Raw genomic sequence first — 20,588 nt, 5'->3', positions numbered from 1 at the left:
AAAATTACAAATTTAGTCCTACATTTCTCATCTCAATGGAGGTCTATGTTTGCCCTAATATAAGACATGATCATCTTTGCGCCCACTAGAGAGAGGTGAGCTCGCCTTTTTGCCAACATGCTTGCACCTAGTATCCCCCTTTTGGCCATACCGTGAGCATTATTCGGAAAAACCGAATATCAAATCCTAACCAAACTGAATAAAAATTTTGGTTTGGTTACTGAATTTTTTCTGGTTTTGGTTAGGTGACAATTCTATTAATAATTTGGTATCCGGTTCTGTTCGGTTTTTTGTAAAAAAATTTGATTTAACCGAAACTGAACCGAATTATGTCATATAAATAAAAAATTATATATGTAGGCTAGGTTTTTGTATAAGTTATAAATAATTAATTTATAAGCCCACTATTTAATAGGTTATAATTAACCTAAAACGATATAATGATGAATTAAAAAATTATGAATTAATATTTCAATTAATTGACCTACAAATCATTTAAAAGCTGTTTTTTATATATAATTTTGATTAAATAACATATTATGGTTAATAATCCAACCAAAATTTCGGTTTGGTTAATTTCGGTTTTTACCTATATTTGGTTCGGTTCGATTCTCATTTTTTAACATATTTTGGTTGGGTTAATCGACAATTCGGTTCGGTTCAATAAATGAACCGACCGATGCTCTCACTAACACCCACTTTAAGTATCTGAAAATATTTTTAAAATTTTATTAAAATATTGCGAGTATAAGATTGCATAGAAAATAAAAATTAAAAATTTATATATATATATATATATTGTTGAGAATATTTTATAAATATAAAGAGAATAATAAGAATAAAGAGCAAGAATATTTACCAAACATCTTGATAATTTACTTCTTCTTCTTCCTCTTATTTCTTCTATTCTTCTTCTCTTCTTTTATATTCAAAATATACAAGTGAGGGGGGTATTTATAGGCTTACAAGAGTTGAATGAATGGTCAGGTTCGATTTGATCCGACGGTCCAAAATACCCTTGTAAGTGAAATAGTACAGTACTGGCGGCTACTATAGTGGTTTCTAGATTGTTGCTACAGTAATGCAGCCTGCTATAGTATTTTTGCTATAGTAGGCATCCATTATAATATTTATTTATAACACTCCCCCTTGGATGCCTACGAGTAAAGGATATGCCTCGTTAAAACCTTGCTAGGAAAAACCCAGTGGAATAAAAATCTAGCTAAGGAAAAAGAGTACACTATCCTTGGTATATTTGAGGGTTACTGTCTCATTAAAAACCATGCCTCGAAAAAACCCATTGGGATAAAAACCTTGGCGAAGGGAAAAAGAGTATAGTCTCCCCCTCAAATCTCCCCCTCAAATAAATAATTTTTAACTTATATCAGAATTATTTACATCCTTAAGTCTTCTCATCCCGATTTTGTGTATAAGTCTTTGGTAGATGCACTTTAGGGAGGTGAATTTGTGAATAGATCAACTTGATTTTCATTGGATTGAATCTTTTGAACTACTATAACGCCTTTTTTCTGGATATCATGAGTGTAAAAAATTTTTGGTGATATATGTTTCGTTCTGTCACCTTTAATATAACCTCCTTGTATTTGAGAAATACAAGCACTGTTGTCTTCATAAATTACTGTAGCATTTGTTGTTACTGATGATAATTTGCATAATGATTGTATATGCTCAATCATAGATCGTAACCATTGGCATTCACGACTTGCTTCATGGAGGGCTAGAATTTCAGCATGATTTGATGAAGTAGCTGTAAGAGTTTGTTTTGTGGAACGCCATGAAATAGCTGTACCATTGTAAGAAAATATGTATCCAGTTTGAGATCACCCTTTATGAGGATCAGACAGATACCCAGCATCAGCAAAGCCTGTGAGGTTGAATGAAGATTCTTGTGGATAAAATAAGCCCAGATCTATAGTTCCTCATAAATAACGTAGCACATCTTTTACTCCTTTCCAGTGTCTTCGTGTCGGTGTAGAGATGTATCTTGCTAGAAGATTTACTGCAAAAGCTATATCTTGTCTTGTATTATTTATAAGGTACATTAATGCACCAATTGCACTTAGATATGGAGTTTCTGGACCAAGAATGATTTCTCCTTCTTCAGGTGGACTAAATGGATCTTTCTGGGCATCAAGAGTCCGAACGACCATTGGCGTACTCAGTGGATAAGCCTTCTCCATATTGAATCTCTTCAACACTTTTTCTATATAGGTTGATTGATGCACAAATATTCTTGAGGATAAGTGCTCGATTTGTATGCCAAGACAAAATTTGGTTTTTCCCAAATCTTTCATTTCAAATTCCTTCCTCAGATATGATGCTGCAATTACAATTTCAGAAAGAATGCCTATAAGATTTAAATCATCCACATATACTGCTATCCTAACAAAACCGTGTATAACTTTTAATAAACACACATGGACATATACTATCATTTTGGTACCCTTCTTTTATAAGATATTCACTAAGATGGTTATACCACATCCGTCCAGATTGTTTTAATCTATTAAAAGATCTCTGTAATTTATTAGAGTATAAATGATGATGATTTGTAATGTCTGGTTTTCTGTATCCTTTAGGAATTTTCATATATATGTCATTTTCAAGTAATCCATACAGATATGCTGTGACAACATCCATCAACTGTATATCTAATTTATTACTTGCTGCCATGGCAATTAAAAAAAATCAAAAAAGTAATTCCATCCATTACAGGAGAATATGTTTCTTCATAATCAATACCAGGACATTTGAGAGAAACCTTGAGCAACCAGTCTAGCTTTGTATCTCATAATTTGATTATTTTCATTTCTTTTTCTCACGAATGCTCATTTATAATCGACTGGTTTTATCCCTTATGGTGTTGGCACTATCGGGCCCCAATATCTCTCGTTTTGATAGGGAATTTAGCTCAACCTAGATAGCTTCTTTCTATTTTGGCCAATCATTTCTTTGTCGATATTCTTCAATACATCGTAGTTCTTGATCATTATTAGTATTTATTTCTATATCTATAGCCGCATTGTAGATGAATATATCATTTATTTCGGTCTCATGCCGATTCATTCTTTGACCATCATCTACATAGCAAATTGAATTTTCAATATTTTCATAAATATCATTCCCCATTGATTTTTTTATTAACTTGTTCTGAGGGTTTCATAATTTCCTCTCCCTTTTTACATGGGAGATCCCTCTCTTTATTTTTCTGCTTCCTTTTTATAGGAGTTGAATTTTTGGCGCAAATTAGTTTTCCATGTTTTTGTCGTGGTTTGTTTTCTACTTGATTTTCTTTCAATGGAGTTTTAGGAATCTCAATTCTTGCAGGAGCATTGGCAGCTAGTATATATAATTTGGTTACCATTTTGGTATCAATATATGCATCAAGTATTTCATTTGCAATATTTTGCAATTTAATGATCCTTTGAACTTCAAGTTCACATTCATTGGTACGAGGATCATAGGTATGTAATCGTGATACATTCCAATCAATTTCTTTTGCCTTGTTTTGAGTAATCATTTCTCCCCCTAATAAAGGGAAGACAGATTCATCAAAATGACAATCTGCAAATCTTGCAGTAAATACATTCCCTGTTAATGGTTTTAAATATCGTATAATTGAGGGAGAATCATAGCCAACATATATACCAAGTCGGCATTGTGGACCCATTTTTGTACGATTTGGTGGTGCTATTGACACATATACTGCACAACCAAATATTTTCATATGTGAAATATCAGGTTCTTTACCCATAACAAGTTGATGTGGTGAATATGAATTACATGCAGTGGGTCGGATCCGTATTAAAGCTGCAGCATGCAAAATAGCATGACCCCACGCACTTGTAGGCAATTTCGTCCTTAATAACATTAGACGGGCAATAATTTGAAGTCTTTTAATTAATGACTCTACCAACCCATTTTGGGTATGTACATGAGCTACTAGATGTTCAACATGTATTCCAACTGCCATACAATAATCATAAAATGATTTTAATGAAAATTCACCAGCATTATCAAGTCGAATTGTCTTTATGGGATAATCTGAAAATTGTGCTTTAAGCTTGATAATTTGCGCCAATAGTCTTGCAAAGGCTACATTCCTTGTAGACAAAAGTGAAACATGGGACCATCTAGTCGATGCATCGATTAAAACCATAAAATACCTAAATGGTCCGCATGATGGATGTATTGGTCCACATATGTCTCTTTATATTCTTTTTAAAAATTTAGGAGATGCACCAGTCACCTTAGTTACAGAAGATATAGTTATTAGCTTTCCCATTGAGCAAGCTGAATATGCATATTCATTATTTGTTAGGATTTTATAATCCTTCAATGGGTGTCTATGAGAACTAGTAAAAATCCGGCGTAACATAATAGCACCCGGATGTCCAAGTCTTTCATGCCATATTTTAAATATCTCCGAGTCATTAACCTTCCGGGTTAATACCGTATGTAATTCCATCACTTTAATACGTGTAAAATATAATCCTGAAGATATACAGGGAAAGCTTTCAAGTACACGTTTTTGATATGAAATAACTTGTGTAATATGAAGATATTCTTTTCCTTCCTTATCAACCGTCTCTAAATAATATCCATTGAGACATATATCTCTAAAGCTTAAAAGGTTCCTCCTAGACTTAGGGGAATAGAGAGCATTTTTCATCTGCAAGGATATCCCATTTGGCAACATCAATGCTGCTTCTCCGAAACCTTCAATCAGGTCTGATGACCCTGTTATTGTGGCTATAAATGCCTTTCTTATTAATAAAAATATAAAATATATTTTTATTGTCAAAATAGTATGTGTTGTTCTCAATCAATAATGCATTCATCATCAGTCATATTTTTAACAAAATAGAAGAAAAATATAATTTAATAAAACATAAAGACATATTACAAATTAGTCTATAAGGAAATCTGATACATCTAAATATGTATTTTCAATTACATTTAAATTATTTGTAGAATTATTCTCAATTGGATCAACTGTGGGGTTGTCAGTAAAATTTATCTCAATATCTTTACCTTTCTTATTTTTGAGTAATTCTTGGTAAAGATGGACAAAATGTTTAGGGGTCCTGCAAATTCTGGACCAATGACTTTCCAGGCCACAACGATAGCAGGTATTCCTCTTTGTTTCTAACCTCATGTTGTGGCTTTATTGCTTTTGTTGATGTACATCAATTTTGTTATCGTGTGTCCGATATTATTTCGGCCTCCATCACGACCGCGTCATCCTCGACCACTATAATGTCCTCGTCCACCTCGGTTTTTAAAACCAATACCGTGACCACGCCATCTTCTTTGCCCAAAATTAATTTCTGGTAGTGGTGCTGTTCCAGATGGTCGAGATTAATGATTCTGCATCAACAATTCATTGTTTTGCTCCACCACAAGGAGACAAGAAATTAATTCAGAAAATTTTGTGAAATTCTTTTCTCGAGCATCATACCTTCCGTCACTGTTTCTCCACAAAGACGTAGCACTGAAACAATTTTAAATAGCTCGGAATTATATTCTTGCATGCTTTTAAAGTCTTGAAACCTTAGGTTTGATCAATCATTGCGTACTTTGGACAAGCAGACCATTCTGAGAAGTTCAAATTGTTCTTTCAGGAATAACCACAATTCCTGTGGATCCTCAATGGTCAAATATTCATTCTTCAGACCATCATTAATATGATGTTTTATAAATATTAAGGCTTTCGCCTTATTATCATTAGGCTCATCATTATTATCCTCAATAGTTTTGCCCAGGTTCCTTGCTTTCAAATGAAGCATGATATCCAGGCTCCAGGATATATAATTGCTCCAGAAATATGAAGAGCCTCGAATTCTCTTTTTGTGATATTTGCCATTAAATACAAATTCTAGAAAATATGATAGATCATTAGAGAAAAAGATTAAAAGGAATAATACAAATACATGAAATAAAGTTACATGGAAATGTAATATAAAGATTATGAGCAGATTCGTGCTGATAACGTGTTGAGAATATTTTATAAGTATAAAGAGAATAATAAGAATAAAGAGCCAGAATATTTACCAAACACCTTGATAATTTACTTCTTCTTCTTTTTCCTCTTATTTCTTCTTTTCTTCTTCTCTTCTTTTATATTCAAAATATACAAGTGAGGGAGGGGGAGGGGGGTATTTATAAGCTTACAAGAGTTGAATGAACGGTCAGGATTGATTTGATCCAACGGTCCAAAATACCCTGATAGGTGGAATAGTAACAGTACTGGCTACTGCTACAGTACCACATGGTCGGCTGTTGTAGTGTTATATTTGCTATATTGGCTTCTAGATGGTTACTACAGTAATACTACTTTGATACAGTGTTTTGCTACAGTAAACATCTATTATAATATTTATTTATAAAAATATATATATATAAGTCACATAACGCAACATACAAAGAGTTCTTAATAATTTTCTTTTAAACATAATAAGTCTTTGCAAATAAACCCAAACATAAAGAATTAAAAAACTTTTCGCGCCAACAACGTGTAATCCAGTAATCCAACCAAACATATAAAAACAAACCAATCAACACCCACCACGTGTCCTTTTCCACAACTCTCCTCTCCTCTCGAGTCCAATATAACTAACTTCTCTTTTTCTAAAAAACCAATATAAACCCTTCGCACTGCTGTCCCTTCTTCGCTGTCCTCGTCTTTCTCGCTGTTCTCGTTTCCAGAATTCCAGAGATCGATCGATCGAGAACGAGAGAGAGAGAGAGAGAGAGAGAGAGGGATTCAATGGCGGTAGTGTATGCGCTGGTGGCTCGGGGAACGGTGGTGTTGGCGGAGTTCAGCTCGACGGGGAGCAATGCGAGCGCAATCGCGAGGCAAATCCTGGAGAAAATCCCTGGGGCTGATGATAGCCATGTATCCTACTCGCAAGATCGGTACGTGTTTCATGTTAAGAGAACCGATGGGATCACCGTCCTCTGCATGGCCGATGACTCCGCTGGCAGTGAGCTCCTCTGATCCGTTTCTTTTCTTTGAATTTGTGGTTTTTTTTTTTCTTTTTTGGTGAATTATGTATGGTTTTTATCATATTGGTTTGATTTGGTTATGTGTCTGAGATTAAAGTTTGAATTTTCATGCGAGTGATTAAAATGTATGTGAAGTTTTTGGGTGATTGTTTGATGGTAATTGCTTGCTCTTGCCCATATTGAAGAATGATTAGCAAAGATTATTTAAGAGATCTTTGAATTGAACTTTTAATGGTGTAAAAGTTTGTGCCTTGATTTTTGGCCATAATAATCTGACAATTTTGGTCATTGTTGGTCAATTTTCATTCACTGAAGGCACTATATAGTGATAGCATGGGATCTTTTTAATTAAATATTATTCACAAGTGAAAAGATGACAATATCTGCTACAAACTATTTGATTTAAGATTTCCTAGACATTTAAGTATAAGAAATGTCATCTTTTTTTTTTAATCTTTTTTTATCTTTCTGGGTTTAATGATGAACAGAGAGAGATTATTGGAAGATGACTGTCAAGCTATAGGCAAGAAAAAAAAATAAGCTGTCCTAGGATCTTGATCAAATGATTTTTATGAATAATTTTAGCATCTTGGCAATGGTTCTTGCAGAAGCAAATTTGATAGCTCCTGTTGTTATCAATATCTACTTCTTCATTGTGTATCATGTGCTAATTTTTTGCAACAGATTTGGCTTTTTTTTAAGCCAATGACTTGACAGATTATACAGAACATTGTGTTTATTTAATCACCAAACAATTTTTGAAGCTTTTCTTCTCAATCATCTGGCATAATATATTCACCAGCTGCTGAAGTACATATATGTGCTACAAATTATTTGTAATATTGATGATAGACATGATGGTGTGATAGGAATCCATTTTTGTAGTTTATACTATATATTATATTTTTAAGAGTATTTCATGGAAAGTATTTGTTTAGGGAGGATTCCTTTTGCCTTTCTGGAGGACATTCATGGGAGATTTGTGAAGACATATGGCCGTGCCTGTCACACAGCCCTTGCTTATGCGATGAATGATGAATTCTCAAGGGTCTTAAGTCAACAAATGGACTTCTATTCTAGTGATCCTAATGCAGATAGGATTAATCGCATCAAAGGCGAAATGAGTCAGGTAGAATTGTTATGCTTTTGAAAGAGTTGTTCTTCATCCTTCTGCACCTTTAATATGTTTCAAGGTGCTATTTTATAATATGAATTTCTGAATATGCTTGAATCGTTGACAGAATAGATTGTTTCCATAACTTTGCATATGTTAAAATAGCCAAGGTTAAATGATGCCTTTTAAGTTAAATTGGCATAAGTTCAAGCAGATACAGAACACAACAAATGTATTCGGCATTCCTAGTGAACTGTTACTTCATTTGTTGTCATCTAGCATTCCTTCTACTGTGGAGGTGCTTAGTGAACAAGATGATATTATATTATATCTCACTATTTATCATGTAGGTTCTGTTTTGTAAAACATGCTTAGGTGGCAGAAACGTTTATTGTTAAAATAACAGTATCTAATATATATATATATATAGGCATACAGATCAAATTTTATCTCTTTCGTAGTATTACACACGCACACGTGCACAGACACAGGGTTTTTGTTTTGTCATTTTCTAATATTTATTCTAATATTTGATGTGCCCTATTCAGTATAGGGCAACAGTGTGGAATTGCTTCATCCAAACTTAAGCTTTTATTTAAGATGTTATTATTATGCCTGTATGCAATTTCTGCCGCTATGCACTTACACCATTAATTTTGTAATATATCAATTCACATTTGTGATCTGTTTAAAAACTGAACTATATTAGTATATACCTCTCTGTTATTAATTGTAGTTTCTATTTCATCATTCCATATGGTGGTAAAAGTAGGCATCCTTGAACTTGTTTTCTGTTCTTCTAGCCCTTTGGCAATAATTGTTGGATGATGTCAATGTGGCTAAGTTGTTTCCTTGATGATTGGAGCCGACATGTACAATGGATTGTTTTTAAGGCTTCTTTCTTATTCATTAAATGATCTCGTGACTTTTCATATAATTTTCCCTGTCATTTTGTGTCTGAAAACCATTGAACTTGCATTCAGTCAACTGCCTGCAGTTGATAACTCTCCACTCTGTAAATGCTAGCATTGTGCTTACAAATTATTTTCAGTGCTTTAGTACTCATTTCTCTATCATTAAATAATTCTCATGTTTGAAAGTTTATATCTTTGTAGGTACGCAATGTTATGATAGAAAACATAGACAAGGTTCTGGAAAGGGGTGACAGATTGGAATTACTAGTAGATAAAACCGCAAATATGCAAGCAAATACATTTCGCTTCAGAAGACAAACTCGTCGTTTTAATAACACTGTTTGGTGGCGCAATGTTAAACTTAGGTAAGTATTTGGTCAATCAATACTACTTCTGCTCTTTGCTAAAGAGAGAACATGCTTGAACTCAGTATTTGGATGAATGTTATCTAGTAACCATAACAACACAATTGTTTCCTATATGTGACTCCAATATTCATTTTGGTTTCTATATTCTTAAAAAGATCAATACAGTCTTCATTATCATATGCATTGTGAGTCAGAATAAGTATTGAAATACATATCATTTTGAAAATATGAGGACAAAAGTGAGCATTACAGTTAAATATAAGGATGAATGCTGCATTTAGACAATGTTTATGTCTTCATGTTGTATTCACATTGTCTCAAGCTAAACATATTTTTGCAGGGCAACTCTGATTCTCGTCGTCTTGATTGTAATCTACGTCGTACTTGCATTCATCTGCGAAGGGGTCACCCTGCCATCATGTATCAGGTAAAATACAGCTTTCAATTTTCAATGTCTTTAATATGAGTCACCAGTTCTCATATATTATTTGTGAATGTGAGAAAACATCAGAACTATGCTATTTGCATTATTTGCTGTAATACTTGTTTCGAGCAAATTATTTCTGAAATGTGATATCATTTTTTTTTTTTCTCTGAATTCCACTGCTAGATTTGAGCCAAATTTTTTTTTTATTTTATTTTATTGCATTTTGAACATGGAAAAACTTGATTAACTTTGATTGCATGTAGTTAGACATGAAAATAAATATTATATAAAGATGAACTTAGAGGACCTAAAAAATTTTAACCAAATACATGGAAAGCAAGAAAGATTATATATATATATATATATAATTCATGTGAAAAGATAAGGTTTTTAATTTGACTGATGTCAGGGATTAAGAATAAAAAACATTATCTTTGACTACAATTCATTGTTAGAAATATTTGGGTGGTCATATCTCATCACTGATGTTGATAGGAAATTCCCATCTAACTAAAACTTAATTAAGACAAACAAATATTATTATTTTTTTCCTGAAAAACTAACTAAACTTTTGTTTTCTATATTCTATTAGTTTTCTATAATTATATTTTTTTTATTTGACTATTGATTTTTGGGTTATGTAAAAAATTAAATCCACGTCAAATAAGTATTTTTTTACCTTATATATTTATATATGTTATATATAATATTATTCTAACTGAGTAGTGTTCAATAGTCTTAAATTTAATTAATAGATATTTCACGTATTTTTTTTAAAAAAAATATATATATACGAATGTGTCCCTATTCTAAATTCTTTTATTCACATTTTACCCCCTTGATTTCTGAAAATTATCAAAATATCATCATTAGTTCAAAAGGAATAATACTCCGGCTATAAATTTGCCTGTCATTATCATGCCCATTAGAAAAAACACTAGTTGAATGAGTCAAAAAGCCTAATAATAAATAAAGATCTAAATATGTCATTAGGGTCTTAATTATGATTTAATTATATTTTTAACGGTGCAAAAGAGAAAAAGCTTTATCAACTAAAAAAATAGATTAAAATCCTAACTCATATAAAGTGAAGACAAAAATGTTATAAAGCTTATTTCTTTATGCATGTCCATTTTTGACACATGGCTTATCCACAATTTTTTTATAAAAAAAAAAAATAAATAATAATAATAATAATAATAATAATAATGAAACTTTGCATGGGTGAAAATACACGTCATAAAACTCAATTTCTCTCATGTGTCATCCACGTGACTTATCAACATTTATTATAATATATATATATATATATATATAAAAGAGCTTTGTTATTCCATATGGCCACATGGAAGGCTAAAGGCTAAAAGAAATGAGATGATGTTTCATATGTGTATGTGGCCTTGCTTCAGTACACAAAAATACAGTTGTAAAAATTTCTCCAACCATCATCTCTATTTTTAAGAATATTTTAAAAATATTCTTCTCACTTCACACTTTTATATTCATACTAGTAATAAATTTAATCATCTTTAATTTTTTCATTTTTAACCATTGAATTTAAATATTATATTATTTTAAAATATAAAATTTGATTGATAAACTACAAATATAAATACAAACATTACATTGATTATTTAATAAAAACATAACATACAAACAAGCACCATCAGTGAAAACAACACATTATTAAAAACTAAAGTAGCACACAAGCTTTTAATTATTTTCGTTATTTGCATAGCGCAACCACAAATGTTCAATCAATGCATTGTGAAGTGCAATATGAGCGTCTTTGTCCTTAATTTGCCTGTAACGACCAAGAAATTGTTCAAATCGAGCATCTTCATCTTGTACCAATTCAACTACTGGGGTCGACACTTCACTTACATCCACGATTGGTGCATTGAGATCTCGTTCATCCTCAACTATCATGTCGTGCGATAATAATGCATGCAGTCATTATGTCATGTAAGATATTTTTCCTCCAAAACCGTCTCTGGTCCCCGCCACAATTGCAAAACGAGATCAGAGAACACCAAATGCCCTCTCGACATCTTTTTCTCGCATGCTTCGTGTGTCATTGCAAAAATATTTTTTTCTTCGTAGTTCGTGGTTGATGAATAGTTTGTACAATAGTAGACCATTTTGGATATATATTATCAGCTAAATAATATCCCATATGGTACTCATTTGCTTGAATAACGTAATGACAGGAGGAGCAATACCTTGTGCTAGGTTGGAGAACAAATTCGAAGACTCCAAACATCTCCTAGACTTTCTCAATTTTCTCTTAACTTAAATGATAGTGTTGGTGGGTCACCTTCCAACGCCTAACTCGACAAAAAGAAAAGCCAAATTGAAGAAAAAAATGGATGACGAAGTAGTATCTTCTATTAATCGTTTAAAAGATGATAACTCTAAGATTATGGAGATGTTAGAGAAGGCTAATGCAGATCGACAAATGTTCTTAGAAATGCAGAACAAAAATCTTGCTTTTCAACAAATGAGATATGAGGACAAAATTTTGATGCGAGACTTGAATTCTATAGCTGATCCAAATATTCGTTAATTTTTTATTTTTTATTAATTGAAAAATACAAACTTAAATTATAAATTATTTAATTTAATTAAAATATAAATTATAAATATAAATTTTATAAAAAAGAAAAAATAAATAAAAAAAGATAAAAAAATAAACTGAAAAATTAAAAACTAAAAACCAAAAAAAGATAAATAATAAAACTGAAAAAAATAAAAATAAAAGCTGAAAAATTAAAAACTAAAAAAATAAAAAAAGGATAAAAAAAGATAAATAATAATCTAAAAAAATAAAAAAATAATTAACGAAAAATTAAAACTGAAAAACCGAAAAAGATAAAAATAAATAAATAATAAACTGAAAAAATAAAAAAATAAAACTGAAAAAATAAAAAAATAAAACTGAAAAAAAATAAAATAAATAAATAGCGCACCACTGTAGCATTCCACAAATCTGGCGCAGGATTTGGCACCGGATTGGACCAAATCATGCGCCAGTTTTGTTGCAAAACTCTACATTTAGAGTTGGGTTGAAGAAGCTCTAAGCGCCCTTTTAAGCAATGATGTAACCTTACATAAAATTGCAAAAAAATAATAATAATAATAATAATAATTATAAAAACTATAAAACTTATTAGATAAAATAATATAGGAGTATTAAGCAAAGATAATTAGTTTAAATCTTTAATTAATTTTTAAATGCTTATAATATAATACCCGTTAGTCTTATATTTTAATAAATCCTTGTGATTTATCTACTTTTATATATATATATATATATATATATAATAATAATAATAATATTTAATTGATAAAACTTATTATTCTATGATGTTGTGCACTTCTAATTTTATTTAAAAGAGTATTTTGTTAACAACCTTGATCCAAAGAATGTTAATGATTATATAAATGATAAACACTTCCACGGAGGTGAAAGAAGTAAAAATCAAAGTGTAATAATAATAATAATCTTATTGTGATGGGACAAACTATGGTCTATCTTCACTGTAAAAAGATTTTTTTCACAAATAATTTGATCGAAACAAAGAGCATTTTTACAAATCTAAGTATGAATACACCTAAATATTTTTTTTTTCATGGAAAAAAAATTGTTTATTTTTTCTTTGATATTAACCTTCGCACACTATAGAAAAAATCTTAAAAAAACTTATTAACTTTTATATAAAAACTCCAAAAAAAATAAATTAAAAAAAAAGGTTTAATAATTTGGGACTTTATATGGTGGATATTGTAAACATGTGCACCCTTCCAAAATTTAATACAGTGTGCCACCATATAATATGAAGGTTATTTATGCTTCAATTGGAATATGAGATGCATTGATATTGCCCAATCATATATATATTTGTGTGTTTTAATATGCTTAACTTATCTAGGTAATATCAAGCAAATATATAACTTTTTAAATTATTTATTGTACTAATTCATAATTAACTACTACCACTATAATAAGATAGTTAAAATTTTATTCCTCTTTTTACTCAAAGGCCAAAAGATTCAAATTTTTCTTATAATAATTAGTATTTTATTATTCTCTCTATTCAAAGGTCAAAGTATGAAATCATGTTCATACCTCGTCTATAATTCTCTAAATAAAATAAAATAATATAAAATAATTAACTATTTGTGGAATAACCAAAGGACTCTCAAATTTTCAAGGTATATAAGAAATTAATGTATATATAATTTGGGCATTTACAGGAGTATATATACATGTAAAAAGACTAAATAAAGGAAACTTCTATTATATCATGTAAAAACCATATTTACTTATGTACTTTTATAAATATTGAAAGGACTAAATATTTCTATATGTTATGTACCATTATTATGTTTAGAAATTTACAATTGACTTTCAAATTCAAATGATTTAGCAATATATATATATATATATATATATATATATATATATATATATATATATATATATATATAGAGAGAGAACTCCATCATCTCAAGGGACGTCCCTGTATTTCAAATCTAGTGACGTCCATAAGTACTGATCTGGATGTAAAAATCGACTGGCTCTTATCATTATAAACATGAGAAACGCCAGGTCTACATGTCATAGTACAATGATCATGAAAGCAAAGAAAAGCTGACAAGATTTATATAATCAATCAACCATCTGATGACGATCCAATCGGGCCTAGATTTAAAAACATCCCTAGGGATCTGAAATCTAAGTGACGTCCCCTGAGATGATGTTTTCCCATATATATATATATATATATATATATAGAGGACATACACAGACACCTGTTTAGGTCCATTTAATCACCATCCAATAGCTCCGAGTCCCTCGTTATTGATTTTATTTTAAATCCCAATGGCACTTTTCCTTTTTAATCTCTCTTTTGTTTTTCATTATTTAATCGCCACAAATGATATTTAGTAATTCATATTTTTTTTAATTAAAATATAACTTAAATGATTAATATATAATGATATATTACTAAATTACGTATGTATAGATATATATATATATTGCCAATGTGGACAAGTGACCTAACATGTACGACATAAATCCTCAACTATGTTTTGGAAGAAAATCAAACTCTTGATTTTTTTAGGGGAGCTAATTGCATTACAACTAGCTTATTATGACTGTAGATAATTAATAGTATATTCATAAAAATCATACTTACTTATATGTTTTTATAAAAAGAAGTTCCGTTTATTTATTTTTTTAATTATCAATCAACTTACAAATTTTATAAAAATATAGAGAAATTTTTATATTTTTATTTAGTTTCAAAAATAAATAAAAAGAAGAGGAACTAAATAATAGTTCACTTTTAATAAAAATACTTCTAAATTTTTAATCCGGGAGAATATAAGTAAATAAAAATAATTTATAAAAAATACAAAACTATTACAAACTATACAAATTTTTATTTATAAAAAAATAACGAAAATATGGATTGGTGTAATCTCACACTTGGCAACTCATCTATCTCATACTTTTATGAAGTCCCCCATAGGAACAAAATTAAAATTAAAAATAAATATAAATATAAATATAAAAAATAAAAACAAAGAACCACCTGAAAAATAGCACAAGTTCCTTGCATCACTGCCTGCCCATGAAAACCAAATCATCACCAAATCATCTAACAAAAATGCTCAAAATAAATAAGCATCTCAATCGCAATCCAACCTTCTCTCCTTCTCCATCTCCACTGATCCCTCAAGCAGGGATCTTTTCTATGTCTTTCTCCCTCCTCCATCTCCTCCTCCTCCTTGTTCTTGTTCACCTCATTCATGCCATCAAGGTTTGTGCTCTGTGATTCAAGAATTTATGTTTGTGTTTTTTGTGTGTAATTATGTTTATTCTTTCATTGTTTTTGTTTTTTGTTGATGGTTGTGGATGAATTGTTAGTGATTAGTGGTAAATTGAGGGAAAGTTGGTGTTTTTGTGTAGCTGAAAGTGCATAACTTTACTATGGCTTTCTTAAGCTGAATAGGGTTCCAATTCTTCTCTGTATGTTAGTGATTATTGGTGAATAATGGATTTGTGGTTACCTGAATAATGTTTCAGTTATTCTCTTGATTTAAAAGATGTAATTTAAGCATTCATGTCTTTTTTTTTGTTGCTGTTGATGGTTGTGGCTGGATTCATCTTGATTAATGGTCAATTGAGAAAAAATGTGATGTTTTAGGTTGCAAATCCTTAATTTTGCCTAGTTTTTTTTTTTCCTCTTTCCAACATTTATTGCTGTTTTTTAGCTGAATATTGTGTGTTAGGATTTGTGGACCATAATTCAAGCATTCATGTATGCAGTTATGTGTTTTGTTGTTCCTTTTTCTAAACAAAAGATGCAGTTTTTGTTGTGGTTATAAATAAAAGAATTTAACTTAGATGCAATTCAATTGGAAGAGTTTGTATTCATGTTTGTGAATTCCTGCTTGCATCATTTTTCTTGTTTTTATAATTCAAAAGAGTACTCTCTCATCCCTGTCTTGTTAGATGACTTGTATTCTTTCAATTTTTTTAATGACCTATTGGATTTGAAATTTTTCTTAGTTGACTAAAAGTCTACAATTTCTCACTGGACCGCTATTGACACATCTATTTGATCTTCGTGCAGGCACTTAGTGTGTCTGAGAAGGTGGAATAAAGCCAGACAACCCTGGCCTTTATTACATGTTACTTTGACTTGTACATGTAAATAGTAATCTCAACTATGAGGTATTGCACCTATGTTTGAATCTCATGATAACGGTCATGTTCACAGATAAATCGTCTATCACCTTGTAGATTATTTTAATGACTCTGGTTTTATGATATCACTGCTTAGTTGGTTGTCTTTATCCTCGTGCTACTTCATCATATAATCTTTCAAGTGTTCTTATCCATGGTTTTATGTACCAAGTCATAATATCTGTAAGTATGGTGCTTATCCTGTATTTTTTGTTTTTTTAACTTTAATGTTGGTTTTCATTGTTTTTGGTGTGTGGTCAAGATATGTTCGAACAAAAAATAAAAATAAAAAAAAAGATTGATCATTATACGATGATGCAAATTATGTGCCCAACTGATAAATTGACACTTTTTGCAACATAAAGTCATGTTAAGATGCATGATTTCGATCATTGTTACATGGTATAGATGATTTCATTTTATAATGTTTGTTTCATCCTGCTGGTGGTGTACTTGATAATTCTTGTTTTATGATTTTGTAAGTCATGGAATTTTTTACATCACAATCTTATATTTGTTTTCTTATTTTTGTTTGCAGTATGAAGGAAGTCTGTTGCCCTTACTTTGATCCTGAGTTCGAGAACCTCAACGAGAGGATTTATGGGCCAAGGTTGGTGATTATGATGCAATTTTGTTCTTTGTAGCTGCAAATTGCTCATTGTAATATCCTTAAAGTTGCAGGGTATATGTAGATAATGATTCTTGTGAGAAATGTACAGTGGTGAAGGTAATCAAAAATAATCATAAAGACAATCATTTTTCTAACAATTAATAGATTCACCAATCAGTGAATGAAAAATGCAATCTGTATGGATTTTATTTGCAGGTTGATAGCCTCAATAAACAAGGCCTGCTTCTTGAAGTGGTACAAGTATTGACTGATATGGATCTTTTTATTTCAAAGAGCTATATTTCTTTCGATGCAGGATGGCTCATGGATGGTAATACTATATATGTCCTATTTGGCCTTTATTAATGACATTTTTTGTCGGATATATTGTTTGTACATGTGTTAGATTTGTTCCACTTTCGATATTTTACTGTTGGAATGGATCCATATCCTGATATATGTGTCCATCTCTAGCACAAAGGAAATTTGAGAGAAAAGAAAAGTAGCTCTTATTTTGCCTTTCATTTGTATGTAAATAAGGAGTTGTTTCTTGTTTTTCATTAATCACAAACCGTAAAATGAATCTTGACTACCACACCAACGCTTCTATATTTTCTTAATAAGCTCAAAAGTCAAACTGTTAACAGTATTGTTATGCATTAATCAGTTAATGATGCATCTTGCAGAATGTAACATATATAATGTTTGAGAAACTTCCTGATTTTTCTTTTTCTTTAATCTGTCTTGTAGTCTTTCATGTCAAAGATCAGCAAGGCAACAAGGTTACTGACAATGGAGTTATCAATTACTTGCAGCAGGTTAGTTTCACCTGCATGTCTTATTTTTCTTGAAATTCTTTACATAATATGTGTAATGCTTTTGCAGTCCATAGTTACAAGGAGAGAGCTTAAGAGCTCTGGAGATCCAAAAGCCTGTACAGAGGATGCTGTTGAAGTTGAACCTGAATCCACTTCTGAGTGCACTGCCATAGAGATGATTGGTACCAATCGACCAGGAATCTTTTCGGAGATTTCAGCTGTCCTTGCTGAGCAAAAGTGTAATATCATAGAGGCTCACGCATGGAGTCACAATGCTTGTGTCGCTTGTGTGGCATATGTCTCTGACGAGTCTACTTCGACTTGCATTCATGACCCCAGTAGACTAGCCACTATTGAAGACCATCTGTCTACTGTTCTTCGACCCACTACTATCACTGATGATGAGTTTAAAGGAGCAAAGACACGGTTTCTTGGTTGTGATAGCTCAACAAGTCATAAAGAACATCGGCTACACCAACTTATGTTGGCGAACCGTGACTTTGATGAGTCACCAGGCTCAGCAAGAGCATCATTCTCATCGATGGGCTCCAACGGTGATGAAGATGGGAGGAGGACAACAGTCTCTATCGACCCATTCAATGAGAAAGGTTATTCTTGTGTGAATGTGGAGTGCCCAGACCGCCCGAAGCTCATGTTCGATATAGTGTGCACACTTACGGACTTGCAATATGTTATCTTTCATGCTTCCATCACTTCTCACGGGCTTTTCGCTTATCAGGTGTGTCGATTTTTTGCCCTTTGCTTTATCCTTTTAATGCAACTTTTTTGTGGTATACTTATTCCTCAACAACTATTTAGAGTTTGTTTCAATAGCAATGCCACTGACAAATGAAATGTCCCCTAATGTGGTTGCTCAAGAACCAAAATCAACTTAAGTCACAGTCTAGGTCAATTTTCAAAAATAGCCATATAAACTGTCATGTTAGATCATAAAATGACGAAATTCATGAATTTCAACAAGCAGAAAAGTAAAAAGTAATTGAGATAGTTCAGAAAAATCATCATTGTTATTGGGATTCAATTGCAGTTTCAAACTTTTATTCAACCCTATCTTGGCTTCTTTTTATAATTGCAATCATTTAGCGTGGGTAAGAATGGTTCAATTGAAATGTTATGTAGATAATTAGCAAAACATCAACCACCACCTCTGCTCTTCATTGCATTTAACAGACAAGGAAATAAACCTCACATTAAACCAATAGTGTTTTAATTTCATATAGAAGGTAATCATGAAAAGTTCAGAGAATGATCAGGATTTAGCAGTGCTCATGTTTTTTGTTTGAGTTGCATGTCCTATAAGGATAAAGCAAAGAAACCGAGAAGGTTTCCTATTGTCATACAAAGAGAAAAACAAAAAGAAAAAAAAGAAAACAGCATCTTTATGTCAGGAAATAGCATCTATATGTTGATCTAATTTATGTTCTGAATCTTGGAGTACCATGAATATCTAGTTACTTAGACATGCTTTGCATGTCGGACCACCTGAAGATAACACTAAGATTGGAAATGAAAATGAGAATTGTCCATGCAGGAGTATTATATTCGGCACAAGGACGGCTTCATTCTGAACTCTGAGCAAGAGAAGCAACGAGTTGCGAAATGCTTAGAGGCTGCAATCGAGAGGAGAGTTTGTGAGGTGAGTGCAATTTCATGACAAGGCCGCGTGATTCATTTGTTTGTAACACAACACATTCCAAGGCATATTATTTTGGATTGAATCAAGCTAAATAATATGTTTGATTTGCATCTAACAGTTATACTATTCATTGATCGCCAGGGAGTCCGGTTAGAGTTATGTGCAAAGACCAGTGTCGGGTTGCTACCTTACGTAACACGCATTCTTCGGGAGTACGGGCTCACTGTGACTCGTGCTGACATTGCAACCGACGGCGGGAAGACTAAGAATGTGTTTTATGTTCAAGATATTTCGGGTAATGAAGTCGACATGGACATTCTGGAATCAATGCAGAAAGAATTGGAGCCTTTGGCATTCCAAGTTAAGAACGAAGTGCTGCGAAGAACAACGTCGATGGAGAAAGAGAGTTTCTCATTTGGGAGCTTGCTTAAATCTCAATTGGAGTGGTTTTCTCATAATTATATCAGAGATTGATCCCAAATGATAACTGATCATAATACATTTATAGGTTTATGTGTAACATGGAAAAAAATTTGTATTTTTTTTTGGGAACTTGATTTTGTAAAAACAAAAACCAAAGGAGGGTTGTGACCTTTGTTTGGTTTCATGATAAATGAAGCTTCTTTTTTGTACTGATGAATTTTTGTGTGTGGTTTTAATATCATATTTGTGAGATTGCAGTTATATCATAATTTTATAGAATTATAGGGGTGTATATGTAAAAAGTTAAAAGAAAAGAAAAGAAAGTGAATGTTCTTACAGAGCAAGAAAATTAAACAATAATTTAAATTAAATTTATTTGTGCATCAAATAAAAAGCTTTGATTTGGACATTTTATTAAATAAATTTATTTTTATTTATTAAAAAATTCATATGATATAAACACTTGCA

At 31.4% G+C, this 20,588-nt stretch overlaps 2 protein-coding genes across 3 annotated transcripts; both read left to right on the top strand.

Moving 5' to 3' along the window:
- Nucleotides 1–6,701: 6,701 nt before the first annotated feature.
- Nucleotides 6,702–10,017, top strand: LOC120279427 (vesicle-associated membrane protein 711-like). Its single transcript, XM_039286362.1, has 4 exons — nucleotides 6,702–7,007; nucleotides 7,968–8,158; nucleotides 9,259–9,422; nucleotides 9,766–10,017. Exons 1-4 carry the CDS (start codon nucleotides 6,791–6,793, stop codon nucleotides 9,854–9,856), a joined length of 663 nt encoding a protein of 220 aa, XP_039142296.1. The 5' UTR covers nucleotides 6,702–6,790; the 3' UTR covers nucleotides 9,857–10,017.
- Nucleotides 10,018–15,455: 5,438 nt separating this feature from the next.
- Nucleotides 15,456–20,265, top strand: LOC120278408 (ACT domain-containing protein ACR2). 2 transcript variants are annotated; one of them, XM_039285189.1, is made up of 9 exons: nucleotides 15,456–15,683; nucleotides 16,500–16,600; nucleotides 17,151–17,222; nucleotides 17,294–17,339; nucleotides 17,439–17,553; nucleotides 17,973–18,040; nucleotides 18,108–18,779; nucleotides 19,593–19,697; nucleotides 19,839–20,265. In XM_039285189.1, exons 2-9 carry the CDS (start codon nucleotides 16,596–16,598, stop codon nucleotides 20,169–20,171), a joined length of 1,416 nt encoding a protein of 471 aa, XP_039141123.1. In that variant the 5' UTR covers nucleotides 15,456–15,683; nucleotides 16,500–16,595; the 3' UTR covers nucleotides 20,172–20,265. The 2 variants fall into 2 exon arrangements, with proteins under 2 accessions (XP_039141123.1, XP_039141122.1); XM_039285188.1 differs by having other exon boundaries at nucleotides 17,288–17,339.
- Nucleotides 20,266–20,588: the final 323 nt, after the last annotated feature.

This window comes from Dioscorea cayenensis, chromosome 16, assembly GCF_009730915.1.
Source record: "Dioscorea cayenensis subsp. rotundata cultivar TDr96_F1 chromosome 16, TDr96_F1_v2_PseudoChromosome.rev07_lg8_w22 25.fasta, whole genome shotgun sequence".
NCBI classification, from domain to species: Eukaryota; Viridiplantae; Streptophyta; class Magnoliopsida; order Dioscoreales; family Dioscoreaceae; genus Dioscorea; species Dioscorea cayenensis.
The sequence above is the reverse complement of the archived record's forward strand: the minus strand, read 5'-3'. Positions and strand labels throughout refer to the sequence as shown.